Raw genomic sequence first — 19,715 nt, forward strand, 5'->3', positions numbered from 1 at the left:
AAAGAATGATGTAGAAACGCATGATTGCCCAAAGGGGGTGTCGGGGCTTTTCATCCTGCTGTTACGACGTATAATATATGGTTTGTGTAGACTTTAGATCTCACCAGCTCCTACTCGTGAGGGTTTTTTTTTTTTTTGCTATAATTCTCAGTGTTTGGCAGATGTTGTAACAGATGTGTTTTCATTTTTCAGACGTTCAACTCTGGTGATAACAACAAAGATCTTCTGGGGTGGAAAGTAAGCTTCTCTGACTCTGAGAAACGACCCTCCTGTATATTATCTTTAGTTTGATGCTCCTAGTAATGGGATCATGTGTCATCCGAACTGATTTGTTGTCGGGTACTTTCAAAAAAACATTTGTCAGATTTATCATTTATCGTAGGGGCCAGGTCGCATCATTATTCTGTTATTCTGTTTATAACGTGTTTTTTTTTTTTTTTTAGAGCAGAGACTGAAAGAGGTTTATCCCGAAAACACATTATAGAAGGTAAGTGGCAGCGCCGCGGGTTATTGCATTAAATGCTGAACCTGCAGCAACAAAATGCTTCCTAATTAGATGCTTTGGCTTTTAAGGGAATCAATGCTTTTTTATTTTTATAATTGACACACTCTTGGCGTTGCAAGGAAACTTTTGGTAGAATAAAACGTTTTTTTTCTGCAGTTTATAGATAGTTTTATGGAGAAAATAATAATGTAGCACAACAAAGATTCACTATTACGACACTAACTGTGGTTCTTATTTCTAGGTTTAAAAGCTTCTCTAGAACGACTGCAGTTAGACTACGTGGATGTGGTTTTTGCGAACAGACCGGACCCTAATACACCTATGGAAGGTAATTCTACTATTGTCTCTACTTTATCGGTTTTGAATTATCACCATTTTTCCCCCTCTCACACACATGTTTTATCATATTGCACATCACAAAATCACCTCTTTTCTGTCTCTATGACTACTGCAATGCCAAGACGCCGATAAACAAACCTCTTGTAACTGAAATATCTATTTTTACATGCTGCATGTTGTCGTGGTGCTTCCACCTCCACAGTCAGAATGAGGATACACACTGATGCTGGAGACCTTTAAATGGCAGAGCGCTAACTGTGTGTGGGCTCAGCTGGTCACACTGGATGCATCTGCTCCAGTGTCGGAGTTCCCCTTTGGGTTTACGGAGTTCGGTCAGAGGTCACCTTCCTGCCTTCAGCTTGATGCTTCAGTGCTTCGGCTCTTTCACAATACTTTAGTGTCTTGTTAGGCTGAAGTAGCTGGTGTTGTTTGATGTAGACGTCGAGGCAATTCTCTTGCTCATCTGCCCTTTAAAGATTGCACGCAGTTCACATTGGACGGCTTTGAGTTTATGTCTTCAAAACAGGAGTTGGACCATCTGGTGTGTTTTATTCCGGCTGTAGCTGAAGGGCAGAGTGCAGAATGAAGAAGTGGTGACCTGATGTTCTGTCAGTTTACAGAGAAACCCTCTTAAGCCAAGCGCCCACTAGATGATAGGAAGGCTGATTCGGTTGTCAAGAGAGACTTTTCACAAACGACACATCAGCAAGGTGAATAGACGGAGGGATGGAGGATGATTGAGGGTCGACACGCTCCTGTTTTATTGCGCTCTGGTGCTCCTGATCTTGTCTGGGACACCCCCGATCGTTATGAAACATGCTTAGTGTCTTTCCACTTTGATCAGTGAAAATACGGAAATTAAAGTTGGGTAATGTAGGTTTTCATTCGCCATCACACCGATACGTCTGTACAATGAAACTCCTATCTAATGGCTTTATATTTGTCGTGTTTCTTAACCCTCTCTGCTTAAAACACATACGCTGTAGTCCAGCTGGCCAACGTTGTGAAGATGCCTGTCATCTCTTATTCATTTCGCTCTGCTGCTCTTGTCTTCCCCTGTAGCATGTTGCAGATCACAAAGAATCTTGCTGGATTTTTACATCAATTTTTACATCTCATCCGTATGAATCACTCCCCATTCTGATTTTAAATAATCATCTTTCCCACTTCTCTCCTGAATCATTCAGTCCATTTGGATTGCAAATTATGTAAAATACGTCTCTTATAATAATACAGAACAGCTCAGATACACATATAGTAGACTGATGCTTTATAGAGAATGTAAAACAGCAGAGAATATAAAATTCTGTAAACACAACAGTGCCGCTCCAGCATTGGTAGTGGTTTCTTTTAACATTTTTGTATGTTTTTACTTGCAGAAACGGTTCGAGCAATGACCCATGTGATAAACCAAGGCATGGCCATGTACTGGGGAACATCCCGCTGGAGCCCGATGGAGATAATGGTGAGACAACAAGCCAAAATAATCAGAGCAAATATTCATTTCCAACATAGCCGAAGGACTTTTTTTCTTCACATCACAAAGATTTGAATTTATTCCTGACCGGCTGTATCCTACATGCTCCTGTTCCTGATCTTCATTGATTGTCCTCATACTATATATATATCCTACTTATATAGTCTGACATGTTTATGATATATTTCACTATTTATGAAGTTTTTATGACATACTAAAATATGACTTTGTGTTGCATTTTTTTTTATGACATATGACCTTTTATGACATACTATACTGTGACTTTCATGCCACACTACTGTATATGAGCCTAGTTTTTATTTCTTCCATGTCCTTGCATTTCCTGCAGGAAGCGTACTCTGTGGCGCGACAGTTCAACCAGATTCCTCCCATCTGCGAGCAGGCTGAGTACCACATGTTCCAGCGAGAGAAGGTGGAGGTGCAGCTACCGGAGCTCTTCCATAAGATAGGTGAGCAGCAATGGAGTTGTGTCTTTGATTGAGGTCTACTCAACCTCAACCTCTATAGGCTGCAGGTGCCAGGTGACTGTAACATGTGTGTAAAACACAAATTCTGTACAAACAATGCAGAGTTTTAAATTGAAATTATTATTATAGTATTTTAGAGAGCCAAGATTTCAACTTGTACAGCAAAAACCTCATTTTCCAAAGACAAAGTAAGGGCTCCAACCTTATAAGGAAGTGAGGGCGTCATGATGATTACGTCCTTTGCTCTCAGGTGTGGGGGCCATGACGTGGTCACCACTGGCCTGTGGTATCATCTCAGGGAAATACGACGGCAGGGTGCCTCCCTACTCTCGGGCCTCTCTGAAGGTAGTCAAACCTTGCTTGCTGGTTTCTTTATCTGCTCATCTGTGCTGTTGTCACCACTCTGTGTCTCCCTACTGGTTGCTGGTTTGTTTGTTTGTTGATTGTGTGTATTATGTCTTTCAGGTTCTGTAACTCTGTGCACACCTCGCTTATCTGTGTGTTTTCGTGCCATGGTTGACGCCATGCACTGTGCACCTCTTCCCAAGCTTTGTTGTTCCACACCGTTTGCCAGCTGGTGTCGGTGTGACGCAATTTAGAGCACGCACATGAGCACACACGCGATACAAACGTACACACAGAGCAATAGCAGCACCGCATGTGACCTAACTTATTGAAATGTTTTTTTTATGTAATTGGACAATATGGATACCAACACTATTTAAACTTCAACTAAATTATGTATGTTATTTTTGACACACAAACGGGTCTTCACCTCTGCGCTACACAGAAGCTAACACCTGACTGAATGCAACACTGTGCCGTTGATGTGCGTAGTGGAGTGGCATGTTGTGTATCTGTGGATCGTGTGTCAGTGACTGTCGACTACAGAAGAAAGTAGTTCTCCATCTTGGTGTTGTGCAGTACCTTTGGTGACTTGTGTGGAATGTGCTGCTTCCTGTTTGGTTCAGTGTTGTCTGTGGATGTTTGTGATCTTTCGGCTCTTTGATTATTCTTACTGGTTTCTAATTTGTGACTAATAGCATTATAATGTACACGATACTTGTAAACGTTACTGTTTTTCCTCAGCTGAGCATAAACGGATGTACTTAAAGTAAATTACAGTAATGTTTTGACCTTTTATGATAATAATGAACACAAAGTTTTGTATTTCAGTAAGTGTAGCTGTGGCATGTTTCCCTGGCTGAGGTGTAGACAGCAGGAGACAGAGTCGCGTGTTTAAAAACAGGCCCTGGTGACACCGGAGCTGCGGCGCAGCAGTGTGTGAGCAGGGCTGTGTTTTTGAGCAGGTGTGCTGTGTTTTCGACAGGGTTACCAGTGGTTGAAGGACAAGATCCTGAGTGAGGAGGGCCGGCGTCAGCAGGCGAAGTTGAAAGAGCTGCAGGCAATCGCGGAGCGGCTGGGCTGCACTCTGCCCCAACTCGCCATCGGTACGCAGATACACTCTGCCGCTCTCTCTCTTTCTGTCTGTCTGTCCGTCCCTCTGCCTCGGACGGGCCGAGGTCAACATCACTCCAGCAGCTGTCTGGTTTGACTGTTGAATTGTTGTGTTGTCACGTCTGTGTGTGTGTGTGTGTGTGTGTGTGTTGTAGCTACTGTCAGTTTTAAAAAGTGGTCAAGGAGAAAGAGAGCAGGTAACAAGACAATAGTGAGGAAATAAAAAGTAAGTACTGTAGGGACTTAGACTCTATAAATTATCTCATTGTCCCTCAGGGACAAAGAAGAATATACAGTATTTGCGTCTAAACAAGGATCTACATTACATCCTACATTAAGACAGTAATGTAAATATCAACACAAGAATGCAAACATGTTTACAGGATATCTTTTTATACGCAAGCCCGTGGTGTAAACGTGTATTAAACAGTTTCCAGTGTCAGCATTAAAATAGCATCCCAGACATAAATCCAGCAGGAGACTGATATCGATTCGCTGCTGGGCAGGAAGGTGAGAGTGTGCAAACCCTAAAGACGTACGCTCTTGCGAGGGCTGTTAAAGTGTCAGACGTTAGCGACGCAGGCGAGTAAATCTGGGACTCCCTCTCCTATGTCAGCGCAGATCACGACAGATCTTTCACCCTCGCAGTAATGCAGTGTCATAGATCAGGTTTCACGGCCCATTAGTGGACGCGCTCATCTCTCCCAATTACCATAAATCCTTCCAGCGCTCCTGAAGGCAGCAGAGGAGATTTATGTCCGTCATGTAGTCCTCTACATCACTGTGGCACTCCAGTATTGAATAATAACTATACAACAATGATGGACTCCTTGCTGCCTCTGGCTTGATAGTGAGGCCTGGTGCTGCTGGAGCAGGTGGTACATTCAGGTGGAGGTTGTGAGAATAGAGTGAATTGATGCGGTGGGTTTCCCGGTGGCCTGAGGGAAGTTCTGCACCTGCGTCAATCCATTGGAAGATCTTCAGCCGTTGTGTTTTTAGGCCATATTCTCACGTTGTTAGAAGATTTGTGTAAAATTATAATCCCACTATTTTTACAGCTAAATTCTCCATCCCTTTATGCAGTAATCTGCTTACAAGCTTATTTTCCAAAAGCATGAATTTGTATTGCATAAGACAGAGAGGAGTTTTGTTTTTTTGTCAGATTTCTCAGAGAGATCAAAAAAAATAGTTTCCTACACATTACGAGCAGAGTGCAATATTTGAATTTAGGCACATTTATTAAGGGGCAATTTTAAGATACTTGTTCTTTGCACTTCTACTCCACTACATTTCAGAGGGAAATAATGTAGTTTCCACTCCACAGCATTTATTTCACATATGGATGCGCTGATGTGTCGGATTGGCATCGGTGCGTATACTGACCTCATTAAACGGATCAGAATTCAGCCACAACATTACAGATTTCTTTTGTCCTTGCTGCCATCAGTCACATTTATTCTGTCTTGGCAGGCTGCTGACTCAGTTGTTTTAAGTCTCAAGTTACCTACATAGAAATCCTTGATGCAAACAGATTTTAAATTTAGGAAAAAGAGAACAGATATCTGATCAGTAGTCCGTATTGGCAGGATACCCTGAGCTGAGTTATAATGTAGTTAAAAGTCATTTCCTCTTAACCATCTAAACCATTAAAATGCTGCTGCGTACACGTTTATCCTTAAGTCCATAATAATAAAACAATGTGTGATAATGCAAGTAAACACTCAAGTGTTTTGCTGATGATACGTCTGCATTCTAAATGTGACTCATAAATGCAGGAGTTCTGCTTGTAGTGTATTTTTATATTGTGATAAGTAAAGAGTCTGTGTACTTCTTCTTCCACCACTTCGTGCGTGTTTGTGTGATGTGAAGTTGTGGCTCGATTTTATTTTATTTGTATGTTTGTAATTTTATTTGCAATAACTGGCGTGTGTTCGTGAAGTATAGTTGTGGAAATGTGTGTGATTCTTTGCGAGTGTGTGTGTGTGTATGAGTGTGTGTGTGTGTGTATGTCCATAGTCGTGGTTGGGGGTGTCATTGCTGTTTGCTGGTTTCCTGCAGCGTGGTGCCTACGGAACGAGGGGGTGAGCTCAGTCCTCTTAGGGGCGTCCAACACCGAGCAGTTGATGGAGAACATAGGAGCGATACAGGTGAGGCCTCAAAACGAGTGTGTTTGTACTTCTGTTTGTTTTATCTGCAGAGCAAATTACTTGCTCAATTTGTGAAAATGTGACCTGACCCGTTTCATAAAGTCCATATTCGTGCCTCACAATCTGTAACGGCAGCTTCCTCCCGTGGGTACGGCTCGGCCTCTTGGGCAGTTTGCTGCTGCACGCTTGGGTGCTTTACTGTACCGAGTTAATAAGGTCAGCGGAGTATCGTTTGCCAGGGGGACCGGAGACGAGCTTCCTGTCCTGAGAAGATGCACTCTTTGAATGGGGTTTTCAGACCGGTGGGGGTTTACGTCCTGTCCTGCAGTAAAGAGCATACGCTTTTCTTTTCTGATGCTTTGTGTATCCTCCCGTGTGTGTGTACCATATGTGTGCACACACCACATGTCTCCTCTCCCTGAGCACATTTGATATTTCAGTTTTGAAATGCTCACATATCTTTAGGGCTGAGCTGTTTTCCTTTTACTTGAAACTTACTGGGGTACACACTCCTTCACCCTAAAAAGTAAAGTCCATGTAAAAGTACATTTTCTTTCTGTTTAGTATTTATTTAATTTCTGTACTGAGGAAAGAGAACAAATTATTTTATATTTTCTACATGGGAGTAGCTCAACTATGTGTATATTTTAAACAGTTTTCTGTAAAACAGTAAAAACTAATAATTATATAACACCAACAGGGAGCATTCTACTGTGGAACAAGTAGAATGTATATTTTTCCAGTCGCTGTATAATATGAAATAATTTACTGCAGCTGGATGTGTGGAAAAGAATGTGAAAAAAAGATTCATATACAAATTAAGTAAGCTGCAGATCTGCTATAAAACCATCTTATAATTTCCTCCCTTTTTTTGGTTGCTTTATTTGAAGTAATGAGCTGGAAGTAGCAGACAGGACGGCACAATGTCGGTTACAACTAGAGAAGAACTCAAGTCACCGCTCAGCGCCCTCTAGAGGCTGTGATGTGCAACTGCAGACAATTTCTGCTGATGTTCTCTGTGACCAACAACGACCACAACCACTGACGGCACTATATAAGTGAGGAGAACATATTCACCATCTCTCTCTCTCCTGACGCAGGTCCTTCCAAAGTTGTCAACGTCCATCACACACGAGGTGGACAGCATCCTGGGGAACAAGCCGTACAGTAAAAAGGACTACCGCTCCTAACGCACAGCGCGGCCCCGCCCGGCAGGGCTGCACCCGGGCTGCAGCCGCAGCGCCCCACCTTTGCCTGATCCTCTGTTTGCTTGAGCTTTTACTGAGTGAGACCCTGGCGCATGAGTCTGGCCACACCGAGGTCACCCAGGGCACCTCATTTAGAGTTACGGGGATAAGATAAGGAAAGGGGGGGGGGGGGAATACAGTCACCTCCGCAGAAAGGGAAGGAAAGAAAGACAAAAGTGGAAGGGAGGTTAGGGATATGCGCTCATACTTAAATCAGTGATACATTCAATTCAGCTGAACGTATTTTAAAACCGTAGAGAAAAATACCTTTAAAAAAATAAGCACACGCTTGCTTGGCAGCCAGATTTCTCTTCTTTTTTATTTTTTGTTTCTTTGTTTTTCTAAAAATTGAATGCAACTAAAAGGAAGATTAAGTTCATACTGTATGAATATATATGATAACTACTCAGTTGCACATGTACCATAGCCATGCATTTGTTCCTTGGATGTTCTGTTGACAAAACACCCGTGTACTGTAAGAGTCTGTCGAGCTTTCTCTGTAAAACCTTTTGTTTATGTTGTGGACATCGTCGGTGTGTGAGCCTCGTCGTGGGCTTTAACAATCAGCACTTTAGTATTGTCGGTGTGGTGTCGGACGGTAGTTCTAAAGAGGTGAGAGGATGGGTCTTAAAATAATCTAATCTCATAGCCATTGCACTATAGAATCATATCTCCTGATGATTCCCTCTCCTCCTCATCCTCGCTTTGTGTCTTGAGGCGCCTCCTCTGTCCTGACCTGTGGGATGATGCGTCAGGACAACACGTCTGCCACTGAAGACAGTAGCCATTTTATTGGTCCCTAACGGTAGGAACTGCAGTCGGATCAAATGCAGTGTCGTACATCACTGTGTCGCCCAGCCTCTGATCTCTGTTTTCAGGCTGAGGGTTCACTGTGCAGGAAAGTGGTCGTATCAGTGCTGGCTCCACATCTCATGGAAGCTTCTCCTTGCTCAAGTATTTTTGCCTTATCAGACAGTGCTGTAGGCTTTTGGCGTAGACGAGCAGCTCGACCGCTGTCTCTTTTGGCCGACTTGGTCCCGTGTCCCCTGTGAGAGCTGGAACGCTGACTGGTGGAAGTGGCATCAGTTGCGAGTGTGTCCAGTTAATCAGTGGGTAGCAGCAGCTCAGGGAACAGAGCAGGTGGTTTTATCCGTGTGTTGGCGTGCACATGGTCAGGAGGTTGTTTTTACTCGTCTGTCTTTCTTTCATGCGTGGACACCGGGCAGGACCAGTGACACTTTAGCGTGGCTTGAGCCAAAGATCTTCTTCATCTCTCTTTGAAGACACACCCAAGTGTTCCACTCTCACTTCCTGCAAGATTATAGAACTCACCTTGGCGCATGTGCTATCCAGCTTATCTATCTATGATATGGACTTTACTCCATATATCTATACATATATCTTTACTTGACCACACTGTTATACTAGTTAACAGATATGCCCTTCATATACAAAATGCATAAGTACAGCTACTTGCTTTAGGATCGGTAAGGTTTGTTTCAGGCGACGTGCAACCTGAGACATGTCAGAAATGTTACTGCAGAATTTGACGCAGCCCTCCATCATTCTTTCTCCTTTGGGTGGTCTCTTACTGTGATTAAAGCACAAGTGGATAGCATGTGATACATCCTCTTTCACCCAGCCTACAGTAGCTGAGGGACAAGTGATGTGACGCTACCCTGCTTACTAACATGTGTAGGCAACTCAAATCTTTACTAACGGCTGATACAATATTGATTCTTAGCAGAAAATGAACACATTAAGAAAACTGTCCTGTTAGTGTGAATGAGACGTTGAAGTGGAGGGGATAGTCAAAGTGTGGATGAGGTCTGCTTCGTTACTCCTCTTAGGTGATTTTTAACAGCAACAAAGTGATTTCATGTCTATTGAACCTGTGTGTGTTGGTGTTAATCCCTTGCTTTAGCCTGTTGTATTAGTTGATCCCTGTATACGTGTGATTTGCTGTGTCTGAGTGTTTTCTCAGAAGAAGAGAAGAGCAAAGAACATTTAGTTCAGTTAGTCTGGGGGGTTCCTGCGTCTTAATATTTCCATCTGCAGGGAGCGGGGAGCACGTCTGAGACTTTGTTCGGCATTTTGGGACTTTTTCGCTTTCTCACTGAAAGTAAAAATTCTAAAAGGTTCTGTCTGATATGTTACTGCCAGCAGCAGGAGAAGTTAGCTTAGCATAAAGACTGGAAACAGGGAAACCGCTAGTCCGACTACCTACCTGCTCCTCTGACGCTCATAAATGACCATGTTTTATCTCGTTTGTTTCATTTACAAACTGTCTTGTGTCAAATACACTTTGACACAAGACCTGTTCATTTCCCCCAATAAAACAGCAAATTTAGGTTTTTGGTGCAGAAGAAACAAATGACACATAAGTAGAGAGCTTTGGACCTGCTGGTAGGCAGACTGTATTACCTTTGTATGGCGTCATGATAGCGGTTGTCAGTCTTTATGCTAAGCTAAGTTAGGCTGCTGGCGGTGGCTTTGTATTTAACGTACAGACGTGTGTTATCAATCTTTTCATCGAACTCTCAGCAAAGAAAGCGATTAAGCGCATCGCCCAAAATGTCAAACTTTCCCTTTAAATGGTATCGCTGTGCGTTTAGTTTGACCACCAGTGTTGTTTCACACCGTGCTGACCCGCCCAACAAAGCTCTGATGGTGTTCAAACGTTTCTGCACATTGTAGAAATAACTCAATGTTTTAAGGCTGAAGTGTAGTAAGTCATGCTCTAAGAGGTCAGTTTCTTCATATTTGCTGTTCTAACATTGTAATGACTAGTTCAGAGATGAAAACGGACCCAGCGGTGGATAGAGCTTATTTTACTCTAGGTTATACAGAGAATATATTTTTACGTTTTAGCCTTTTAATGCAGTCGACAGAATCAAAAGAACAGTTTTTATTTTTTTCATCATGCTGCATTTTTCCTTTCAGTGTCGTATCGATTTTAAGACGGACAAAAACAAGTCATGTCTTTGTGTTGTGTATGCATTGATGAGGAATGCTGTGAAGTGAATGCAACGGTGGACTGAATTCATTCTGAAGATGACGTCGATAGAGTCTGGTATCTCCTGTACATAGTTTGACCTTTGTATATATTTTTGGTTGTGTTCACCTCTGCCTTTTCTTTTTTAGTTTTCTTTTGCAGGCGTTGCTATCTGCACTGTGCTTGAATCTGCATTTAGACAGGATGTACAGCTTCGATCTTCAATGATAAAATAATGGGAAACTAACCTTTCATGCGTCTGTCTTTGTTGGTTTCATGTGTGAAATATCAGTCGGGGTTTATTTGAGAGCTGAAACGTCCCTTTTATCCAGCAGAAAATAAAGAACGCATTTCAAACCTGTGGTATATTCAACTGTATACAACTGTGAGAAATATAAATATGAAGCAATTTATACACACAATCAATTCAAAGAAAAATATTTAGACGCTTAACCTTAAAGAAGGTGCAAATAAATGTGTAGTTTAGTGACACAATGAACTGTAAAATTCCAGCTGTCAATTGAGGCATTAAATCAACAGGAATGTGTGAACATCATTAAAGTCTTTGTTGCATTGTACAGTAAAGCACCATTTGACTGAGGGTAGGACTTCATAACAAATAGATTTTAAAAAAACAAAATTCATACTACTGGCAAATACGCTTTCAGAAACTGAGGTTGCATCATCTCCAGCAATTTTCCTTTACAAAATTAGAGATTATTTTATGCACAGTACCTGCAAAAAGGTATTTCAAGGACAAAATATTAAACGCAAAATACCGAAAGTGCAGTAAACGCAACCACAATCTCCTGACACTGCACTCTGCGGATGCAGTAGTTGAGGAGCGATTTTAATCCTGAAGACTAAAAGGTTCGCTGATCCACCATGACCGCAAGAAACTCACAAAGTACCGCTGTGGCAGGTCAGGCTGACAGTTCAAAGGACACTTTGGCACGCAAAAAAAAAAAAATCATCCAGCTCTGGTCCAAACATGAAACGGCAGTTCTCATCAGAAAGTCTATTTCCATGTAGGTCTTCCAGCTGCCTGCTACAACTTCCTGTCACAATCTTTCCCTCTGTTGAGCCACTTCAGTAAAATGTGGCTGATCTGTCCCAGTTGGAGTCTTCCAGCTAGATGGCGGTGCTATAACGAGTTCTCATGCTGCGAGTCTCCTCTTCTGCTGTAGGGGATGCGTGGAGGTCCACCTGGGGACACACATAATGAGCCGTGAGTGCAACTCAGCACGTACACACACACACACACGCATTCATATTTGATCAGAACAAACACGACACCAAGGAGAAAGTGCAGGCTCTGCCGGAACTGAACGCCGTCGGCACTAGAACTAGTTATTTACTCTCATTTCACAAAGTCGGCTAAAATGTTCTGTTCCGATGATTCACGAGTTGGCAAAGATCGTCGCCTGCTGATTACATGGATGTAATGATGCAGTGAGATAACCGATGAGACACTCGGGATGCATGCGTGTCAGTCGCCATGATTTGTCATTTCTGTGTACCTTCTTGACAGGAGAGTCCGATCCAGCTGTGCAGGCAGCTGCAGCGGCCGTTGCGTCTGTCGCACTGCGACCCGTTGGCGCACTCGCAGGTCTCTGCGCAGTCTGGCCCGTAACGATTCGCTCTGCAGTCTGACACAAGACGCAAATACACACAGTTTAACAAAACTACACAGAGGTCCGTGTAATTCTAAAGCAATCGTTGGCCCACGGAGGTGCTGAGAGACGCTCCTCGTTCGTTGGCTGGCCTGTAAAAGCCCGCTGCCAAGAACACGCTCAACTTATTCCACAGCTTAGTTGTTAATATTGAAAGTGCCGCCTGTCCAAATTGTACCAACTTCCAACACTTCGGGTCCCCGGCAATCCACCCGCCAAATGTGAAGTAGAACGGGTAAAGTGTTCTCAGATAAGAGATTCCTTGATTTATAGCAAGATGAAGATGTAACAGCGCCACTTAATTTAGTTTCAGTAACTCAGAATCATAGCGACATAGCTCCACCAAATGTGGTTCCAATAGCACAAAGCGTTCAGGAGATACGATATGTTTTGTAATATAAGCCCTGCAAACAGCATTTGGGCGAGCTTTTTTTACTACATATGATAATAAGACTTTTCCATTAGTTTTTTTATAACATACTGTACTGTCTTTAATTTACATACTATACTAGGAATTTTTCATGACCTTTTTCGACATGCTATACTATGACTTTGCTGTGTGCGCATTCTCAAAGTCAGAAACAGGCTAGAAGATTACCAATGTCACATTTGAGTCCAGTCTTCCCCGAGGAGCAGAGGCATCTTCCTCTCACAGGATCACATGGAGATTCTTCCTCACAGTCACACACCTTGGCACAACCATGACCGAAGGTACCCCGTTCACACCCTGAGAGAGGAGTCGGGGACGAGACAACATTTTCAAAAAAGGATCAATTAGGCTTAGAAATGCCAGTAATCCTGTCATTACATCGTGGTAATCAGCAGTGATTTGACTGACCTCTGTGACAGCGAGCTCCGTGGTATCCTGGAGGACAAATGCAGTGGCCCGACGCTGGGTGACAGGAGGCTCCGTTCATACAGTCGCACTGCAGCTGGCACAGCGGGCCGTGAAGACCAGGAGGACAGGCTGAAGACGAGGGACACATGCCACACGATTTAAAGCCGACCTCCATGATTTAAAATGTCCCCACTGGATTAATGATTGAGTATGAACCCCAGAGTGGAACTTTGACACCTCAAGAGTAAAAGCTTTAGTTAAATATATGCTTTAGTCTTGCGTTTGTCCTCAACAATGATAAACAAGGGCTGGGTATCCAAGGGAGGTGGAAGTAAGAGCACTAAGTACTGTACTTCATTTTGAGGTACTGTTACTTTAGTATTAGTGATCTAGTATTTCTATTTTGTGTTACTTCAGATGGTACAGGCACTTGTCTTGAAAAATTCAAAATGATACCCAACCCTATTATAGTCACACTAGCAGATCATTACTGGTTTTGGCCTTGTGCTTTTTGTGTCCCACAATAATATTAAATACTTTAAGGGATAATTCTGAGCAATAATCTATATTTTTACTTTTCAACCAATTCTGTGAAAAGATCAAAACCAACCATGTATTGCCCTTATCCCCGAGCCTATGCTTCCAACTGAAAATGTGAATTTCTAAAAAAAAAAGGGTCACATAAATATAGTTTCCTTTTTTTAGGCTACCTGATTTATATTTTACGGCTCTTATGTCTCTCGTTGTGTGTGTTTATGTGTTCAGTTCTCACCATGTTCACACAGATGTCCATAGTAGCCTGGACCACACCGACACGTCCCTGTCACTCTGTCACAAGTGCTGTTATTTTGACAGTTACATTTCAGCTGACAGTTGGCACCAAATCTGCCCGCAGGACATTCTGAGAGACAATCGAATGAAACAGGAGGACACAGTCAAAAAAAAAAGAAGAAAAACCAACCTCATGAGTTAACACTAGTGTCTATGTTTGCCAGATCATACATGTCATAATCAGCTTGACTGCATTAAGAAACAAGATTTATAAAAGGGTGTGTCACCTTTATCGCAGTGTGAACCAGTCCAACCCAGACTGCACGTACAGTTTCCAGTCACAGAGTCACACACTCCACCATTACTGCAGTTACAGCGTTCAGCACAGTTCGCCCCAAACCAGCCTGGAAGGCAACCTAAGTTGGAAAATGCACTCTTGAAATTGAACTGCAGAAATCATTGTATGTCATTATCAAAACAGAACAAAATAAGAGATGACAAAAATGTTGTTTTTCTTCTTTAAAATACGCCCGACTGTTGCCTGTAAACTGCAGACTATTTGCAGCTATTAGGAGTTGTTTTCTCCCCTTTAGAAGGAGACATTTGGTGCAAAACAACTCATACAGACACAGAAATTGTCCAACGTTTATAATCCATCACAGTGAGCACATAGTCCAAATGAAATTCCTAATCTGATTAAGGAGTCTAGACTTGAAATAATCAGATTACATCTTTTCAAAAATATGAGGTTGTTCACAGACTCATTGAAGGCAATAGGTCAGAGATAAACCAGAGATGGCAATCAAGTACTTATGTTACATATGACAGCGATGCATTTAAGGTTAGTTCACTGTGACATTCAAGGTGTTCCTTGAATCCGCAAATAATATATGACTGATGATGATGATGTAGTGGCGGTGTTGTTGAAAACAGTGAGCACAATTACTGTAATAAACCTGATACAATACGCATATTAATTATATCCGTCCAATCACATTAAGTGTGCACATAAGGGCTTTCACTGTCTCACATGAACCCTAATCTTCCACTATTTTATGAGGACAAAATATGTGACAGAAATATTACACACAGACAAACATGTAAGAATAAAATGATGTCTTAACTGGTCTGACTCGGTTGTGTTTTCTCTTTACAATTATTTTGGATGTCATATCCTTAGTTGATTTTTGTAAACTTTCTATTCCAATTATTGAACATTTATATTCCCTAAATTTGAAAAATCAGCACTGGTCACAGAAGAGGAATCAAACCAGTGATCCGCTGTTTGGGAGGCAAAAGCTTTCACCACTAAGCTTTTTGGCCTCACACTTTGACGGTGGAGCAGGTGGTTTTGTGTGTAATGTAGAATATTCAGGTGCAGGTTATTGCAGCGCCAGTAAATGGCACATCAAACTGTATCAACAGTACTGAGAACTGACCGTGTCCACAGTCCTTTCCTCTTCGACCAGGGATGCACATACAACGACCGGTGGCCGGGTCATTCTGGGCTCCGTCTCCGCACAGCGCCACCCGAGCACAGTCGACTCCGTAACGCCCAGCTGGACACGCTGTCACCACGAGACACACACACACCAGATACTTGTCATCCCATGCTAACGTGTATTACTAATTCAGCCACCATCACTAGCACAGTTTTAGATGGACTCACTGATGTTGCAGCGTGCTCCTATAAAACCTGCTGGACAATCACAGGCTCCAGTAGAAGGAATGCACCTCCCTCCATTTTCACACTGGCACTCGCTTTCACAGTTTGGACCATAACGACCCTTTCCACAAACTGAAAACGAAATTGAAACAGCAGAGAATTAGTACTTTTAGAAGGCCTCTGCTTCAGTGTAATGTGATATGTCTGGAAGGTATAATTATCCTATTTGATGTACTTTGGTCACATCTGGGGCCATGGAAACCTGGAGCGCAGTAACATGATCCAGACACCGGGTGGCAGAGCTGGTTCGTCTCTGAGCACTGGCAGACCTGATTGCAGTTCTGTCCAAATGTTCCTGGTAGACAAGCTGAGAGAGGGAGAGGTTTAAGTCTACAGTTTGATAGAGATGTTCTTGCTTTCTGATGCATCTTAAATGGGTTTTATTAATGCAAGGATGAGTTAATAAAACCTGCAACGCAACCCTTCTAAATGGACTGGAGGCAGAAGTTGGTCCTGCAGCACTTACTCTGCTCACAGCCGTTTCCCGTCAATCCAGGAGGACAGCCGCAGTCTCCAGAGACATGGTGGCAGGATGTGCCCTGTGCACAGCCACAGTGCTGCATGCAACCCTTTCCATACACACCCGGCAAACAAGCTGAAAGTAAACAAAGTCAAAACAATATAAGATGTTTGTAGCCATAATTTGGGGAGACATTATATTCTGCATAGTCACCTTTATCCATACTCTACTTGTAGATGTTAACCAGTCTGTCATTTTTAAAAAATATATAATGAGTTAGTATATTTAGTTTGTTCTTTGTTGCTTTGTTTGGTCAAGTCAATTTTATTAATATAGCCCCAACATTATTAATTCACCACAGAGGGCTTTAAAGTGATATTATCCTTAGACCCTAAATTAGGATAATAGAGAAGAAACCTAGGTTGCATACATTACACCAGTAGAAAGAAGCAGAAATAAAACTTGAAGAACCAGAGTGATACATATATATCAAGTAAATAGAGCAGAACATATGAGAAACAAGTTGTATCCCTGCATGTAGATGTTGGAAAATTATCAAAACTTCAGGACAAACTCCGTCCAGCAGGGGCTGCAAGAGCACCAGTGTCTTTAACCGCAAGCTTGCACCTTTATCACAGAGTGTTCCTCTCCAGCCTGGTGGACACTGACACGCTCCAGTGACGTGGTGACATGAATCCCCGTGCACACACTGACATCTCTCCTCACAGCCGGCACCAAACAGGCCTGGTTCACATGCTGAGTGAAGAAGGTGCAAATTAGAGGTTAAAATGAACAAAAATTACACAATATTGCCAGTCCAACAGTTTCCACTGCGCAGCAGTTCCCATAAGGTCAACGTTTCTGTTGGTTCATTAGTTAGTTGCTTCAGTTGTGCAGCAGAGACTCGCTGGCTCACCTTTCTCACAGCGCTCTCCGATCCAGCCGCTGCTGCAGCTGCACCGTCCAGTCAGTCCGTCACACTGGCCGCCGTTCTCACATTCGCACTGCTGCTGGCAGTCCGTCCCGAACCGGCCCACCGCACACTCTGTACAAACATACAGCAGCGTGCACGAGTAGAAGCCCACGTGAGACAAGAAAGAGAACCAAAACAGAGATATCATGGTGTGAACTATCGTGTGTTGTCATATTTCTGCTGAAGGGCTGCAACATGTTTTTTTTCCCAATTATTTTGAGTATAAAGCTGGAAATCAAGGCATTCCAGCCACAGGATTAGAAGTTTCCTGAGCATGACGAGGGGGCTGGGCCTGGCATGGCTGGACAGGGAAAGGTTGTAACAGGCACAGAGGGAGGATAGTGTGTGATATGGAGCTCAAAGGGAGAACAAGCTGGAACGCTTTCGCCGGGTCGGCAGAGACTTTTACGGAAAAGACCCATTCGTGGTTCAGAAACAAACTCTGCAAAAACAAATGAGCTAAGGCAGCAGATTGAACTCAGACTCACGTATTTCCTGAGCACAGTAAAACAACCACAGGCCATACATGTTTAGGGTTCAGGTAATGTTATTCTTCTGCATTGCTGTACAGACTAACAGAAATCATTATGGCTTTACAAGACCAGGCTGAATTATCCAAGTTTGTAGAGCTGGGCCAAACAGCCTAAAGTGTATATCGAGATAAATTATCAGATTATCATCGATAACAATAAATGTTTATAAATCAGTGCGTGTATTTCATTTCTCATTTTGGCTCAATTCCAACATGTCTGTCCTGTTTAGTTCCAGTATAATCAGTTAAAGATGCTGGTCTGCCGGCTGATTGGTTGGATGTTAGATGTTCTGTTCAGATGTTGTGGTAGCTTCTGACAGTTATTGGGGTTAAGTGATCTTCTGATTGAAGGATGACCCGCTCTACCACTGCGTTACCTCTATTCTTAGACCCTTGATGAGGAAAAGGAAAAGAAAAGGCATTTTCTGGAGAAAACTTTAGGCAGCGTATCAGAGGGCAAAAGAAAGTAGTACAAAGTTAAAGGGAAATTCAGATTTTGGACCAGTTGCACTGTACTGTACTGGGAATATGGCAAAGTTGCTCAAAACAAGTCTGACAAGGCAAGACACGCCAGAAGTCATACATGTTTTAAACAGTTTTCCTCGTTAGCCAGACTTATTTGGAAGTCAAAATAAGGGCTATTTTAGAAACAGACATTGGCTGGTTCAACTGTGACCTACAGGACTTGCAAACAGTGTTTGGCCTGTTCACAACCTGTCTGATCATCTTTTGCCCCGTCAGCCTTTGCCAAAAAAATGTTCCCAGATCTGAGTATGTTATTATAAATGGCAGCCAAATGTACAAAAATTAGACCCGAGTTGTAATATAGACAATTTTCCTGAACATGATTCATCTGCAGGTGGTTTTGTGGTCACATACACGGAGACTCTTACATCATTTCGGAGTCTTACCGAGTTCACAGGCTGTGCCCATCCAGCCACTGGCACATGAACATTTTCCATTGCTCTTGTTGCAGGCGGCCCCATTCTGACACAGGCAGCGCTGCTGACAGTCTGCTCCATAAAACCCTGGAGGGCATTCTGGGAAAATAACGCACGGACAAAACCATATTGTGACACCCGTATTTACCCGTCATACAGATGATTACTTAGCTCTGTGTTGCGTTCACTCACCTTCTGTGCAGTTGGGTCCGGTCCAGCCAGGTGTGCACACACACTGCCCACCGGCCGGGTGGCAGATGCCATCGTTACGGCAGCTACAGGTTTGGTTACATCCTTCTCCATAGAAACCGGTTGGGCACGCTGCCAGGAGAGGGACAAACAATATCATTACCTCCTGGTGAACTTTGCTGATCAAAAGTGGAAATTCCAGTGTCTGGTAAGCGATACAGGCCATAGCATGGGGAACATCAAGTCGGTGCTTTCTCATGTGCGACTGAACTGGGTTTCCCCAAATTACTCGCGTTACAAAGATGTTCTCAGTGCTTCGATGCAGCTATACAAATGACCTGATACCATCTTTCATAACACTGGAGTGACGCCAGCCCCCGTTAACTTCATAACTATTTGTTGTGCACCCGCCACTCACTCAGGTTGCAGAATGGACCGATCCAGCCAGCAGGACAGGAACAAACTCCGCTGACGTGGTCACAGCTCCCGCCATTTAGACACAAACATTTCTCCTGGCAGTCTAGTCCGTAGAAACCCTGAGGACACGCTGAAACACACACACACACACACACAGGTAAGGCTACCTGTTACTGGCATATACTGTATACACATTTAGTAGGTGAATTTGCCTTTGTGATGTGAAGGAGCGTCTCTTACGCTTTTCACAGAAGGTTCCAGTCCATCCCACCTGGCAGGTACAAGCTCCGCTCTCATGGTCGCACAAGGCCTTGTTGTCACACTGACACCGATGGCGACAACCAAGACCAAACATACCTGATGGGCACTCTGAGGGAATATCACACACACACACACACACACACACACACACACGCACACACACTTTAGACGTACAGACTAGTGCTATGTGGCTTTAAATCATGTTGAACATTTCCTGTCCAATGTCATGTTTTATAAAGGCTGGTTTTAGAATGACACAATTCTACAATACAAAATAA

At 43.0% G+C, this 19,715-nt stretch overlaps 2 protein-coding genes across 4 annotated transcripts in view; one reads left to right on the forward strand and one right to left on the reverse strand.

The window, feature by feature from the left end:
- Window positions 1-10,903, forward strand: part of kcnab2a (potassium voltage-gated channel subfamily A regulatory beta subunit 2a) — a 69,068-nt gene extending 58,165 nt beyond the window's left edge. For both annotated transcript variants that reach the window (XM_076110451.1, XM_076110450.1), the window contains 9 exons: window positions 193-237; window positions 444-487; window positions 747-833; window positions 2,224-2,309; window positions 2,671-2,791; window positions 3,060-3,154; window positions 4,140-4,260; window positions 6,326-6,414; window positions 7,515-10,903. In XM_076110451.1, coding sequence (XP_075966566.1) covers window positions 193-237; window positions 444-487; window positions 747-833; window positions 2,224-2,309; window positions 2,671-2,791; window positions 3,060-3,154; window positions 4,140-4,260; window positions 6,326-6,414; window positions 7,515-7,604 — 778 coding nt within the window. In that variant the 3' untranslated portion in view covers window positions 7,605-10,903. The remainder of the gene's footprint in view (window positions 1-192; window positions 238-443; window positions 488-746; window positions 834-2,223; window positions 2,310-2,670; window positions 2,792-3,059; window positions 3,155-4,139; window positions 4,261-6,325; window positions 6,415-7,514) is intronic.
- A 213-nt stretch (window positions 10,904-11,116) lies between these two features.
- The window catches only part of megf6b (multiple EGF-like-domains 6b), a 55,868-nt gene continuing 47,269 nt past the window's right edge, over window positions 11,117-19,715 (reverse strand). For both annotated transcript variants that reach the window (XM_076110448.1, XM_076110449.1), the window contains 16 exons: window positions 19,417-19,545; window positions 19,178-19,306; window positions 18,763-18,891; window positions 18,541-18,669; window positions 17,041-17,169; window positions 16,752-16,880; window positions 16,131-16,259; window positions 15,840-15,971; window positions 15,608-15,736; window positions 15,378-15,506; window positions 14,226-14,354; window positions 13,940-14,068; window positions 13,168-13,296; window positions 12,928-13,056; window positions 12,177-12,305; window positions 11,117-11,862 (listed from right to left, as the gene is read on the reverse strand). In XM_076110448.1, the coding sequence (XP_075966563.1) occupies window positions 11,801-11,862; window positions 12,177-12,305; window positions 12,928-13,056; window positions 13,168-13,296; window positions 13,940-14,068; window positions 14,226-14,354; window positions 15,378-15,506; window positions 15,608-15,736; window positions 15,840-15,971; window positions 16,131-16,259; window positions 16,752-16,880; window positions 17,041-17,169; window positions 18,541-18,669; window positions 18,763-18,891; window positions 19,178-19,306; window positions 19,417-19,545 (2,000 nt within the window). In that variant the 3' untranslated portion in view covers window positions 11,117-11,800. The remainder of the gene's footprint in view (window positions 11,863-12,176; window positions 12,306-12,927; window positions 13,057-13,167; window positions 13,297-13,939; window positions 14,069-14,225; window positions 14,355-15,377; window positions 15,507-15,607; window positions 15,737-15,839; window positions 15,972-16,130; window positions 16,260-16,751; window positions 16,881-17,040; window positions 17,170-18,540; window positions 18,670-18,762; window positions 18,892-19,177; window positions 19,307-19,416; window positions 19,546-19,715) is intronic.

This window comes from Anarhichas minor, unplaced genomic scaffold (assembly GCF_050575085.1).
Source record: "Anarhichas minor isolate MPS153535 unplaced genomic scaffold, ASM5057508v1 ptg000043l, whole genome shotgun sequence".
Lineage (NCBI taxonomy): Eukaryota > Metazoa > Chordata > Actinopteri > Perciformes > Anarhichadidae > Anarhichas > Anarhichas minor.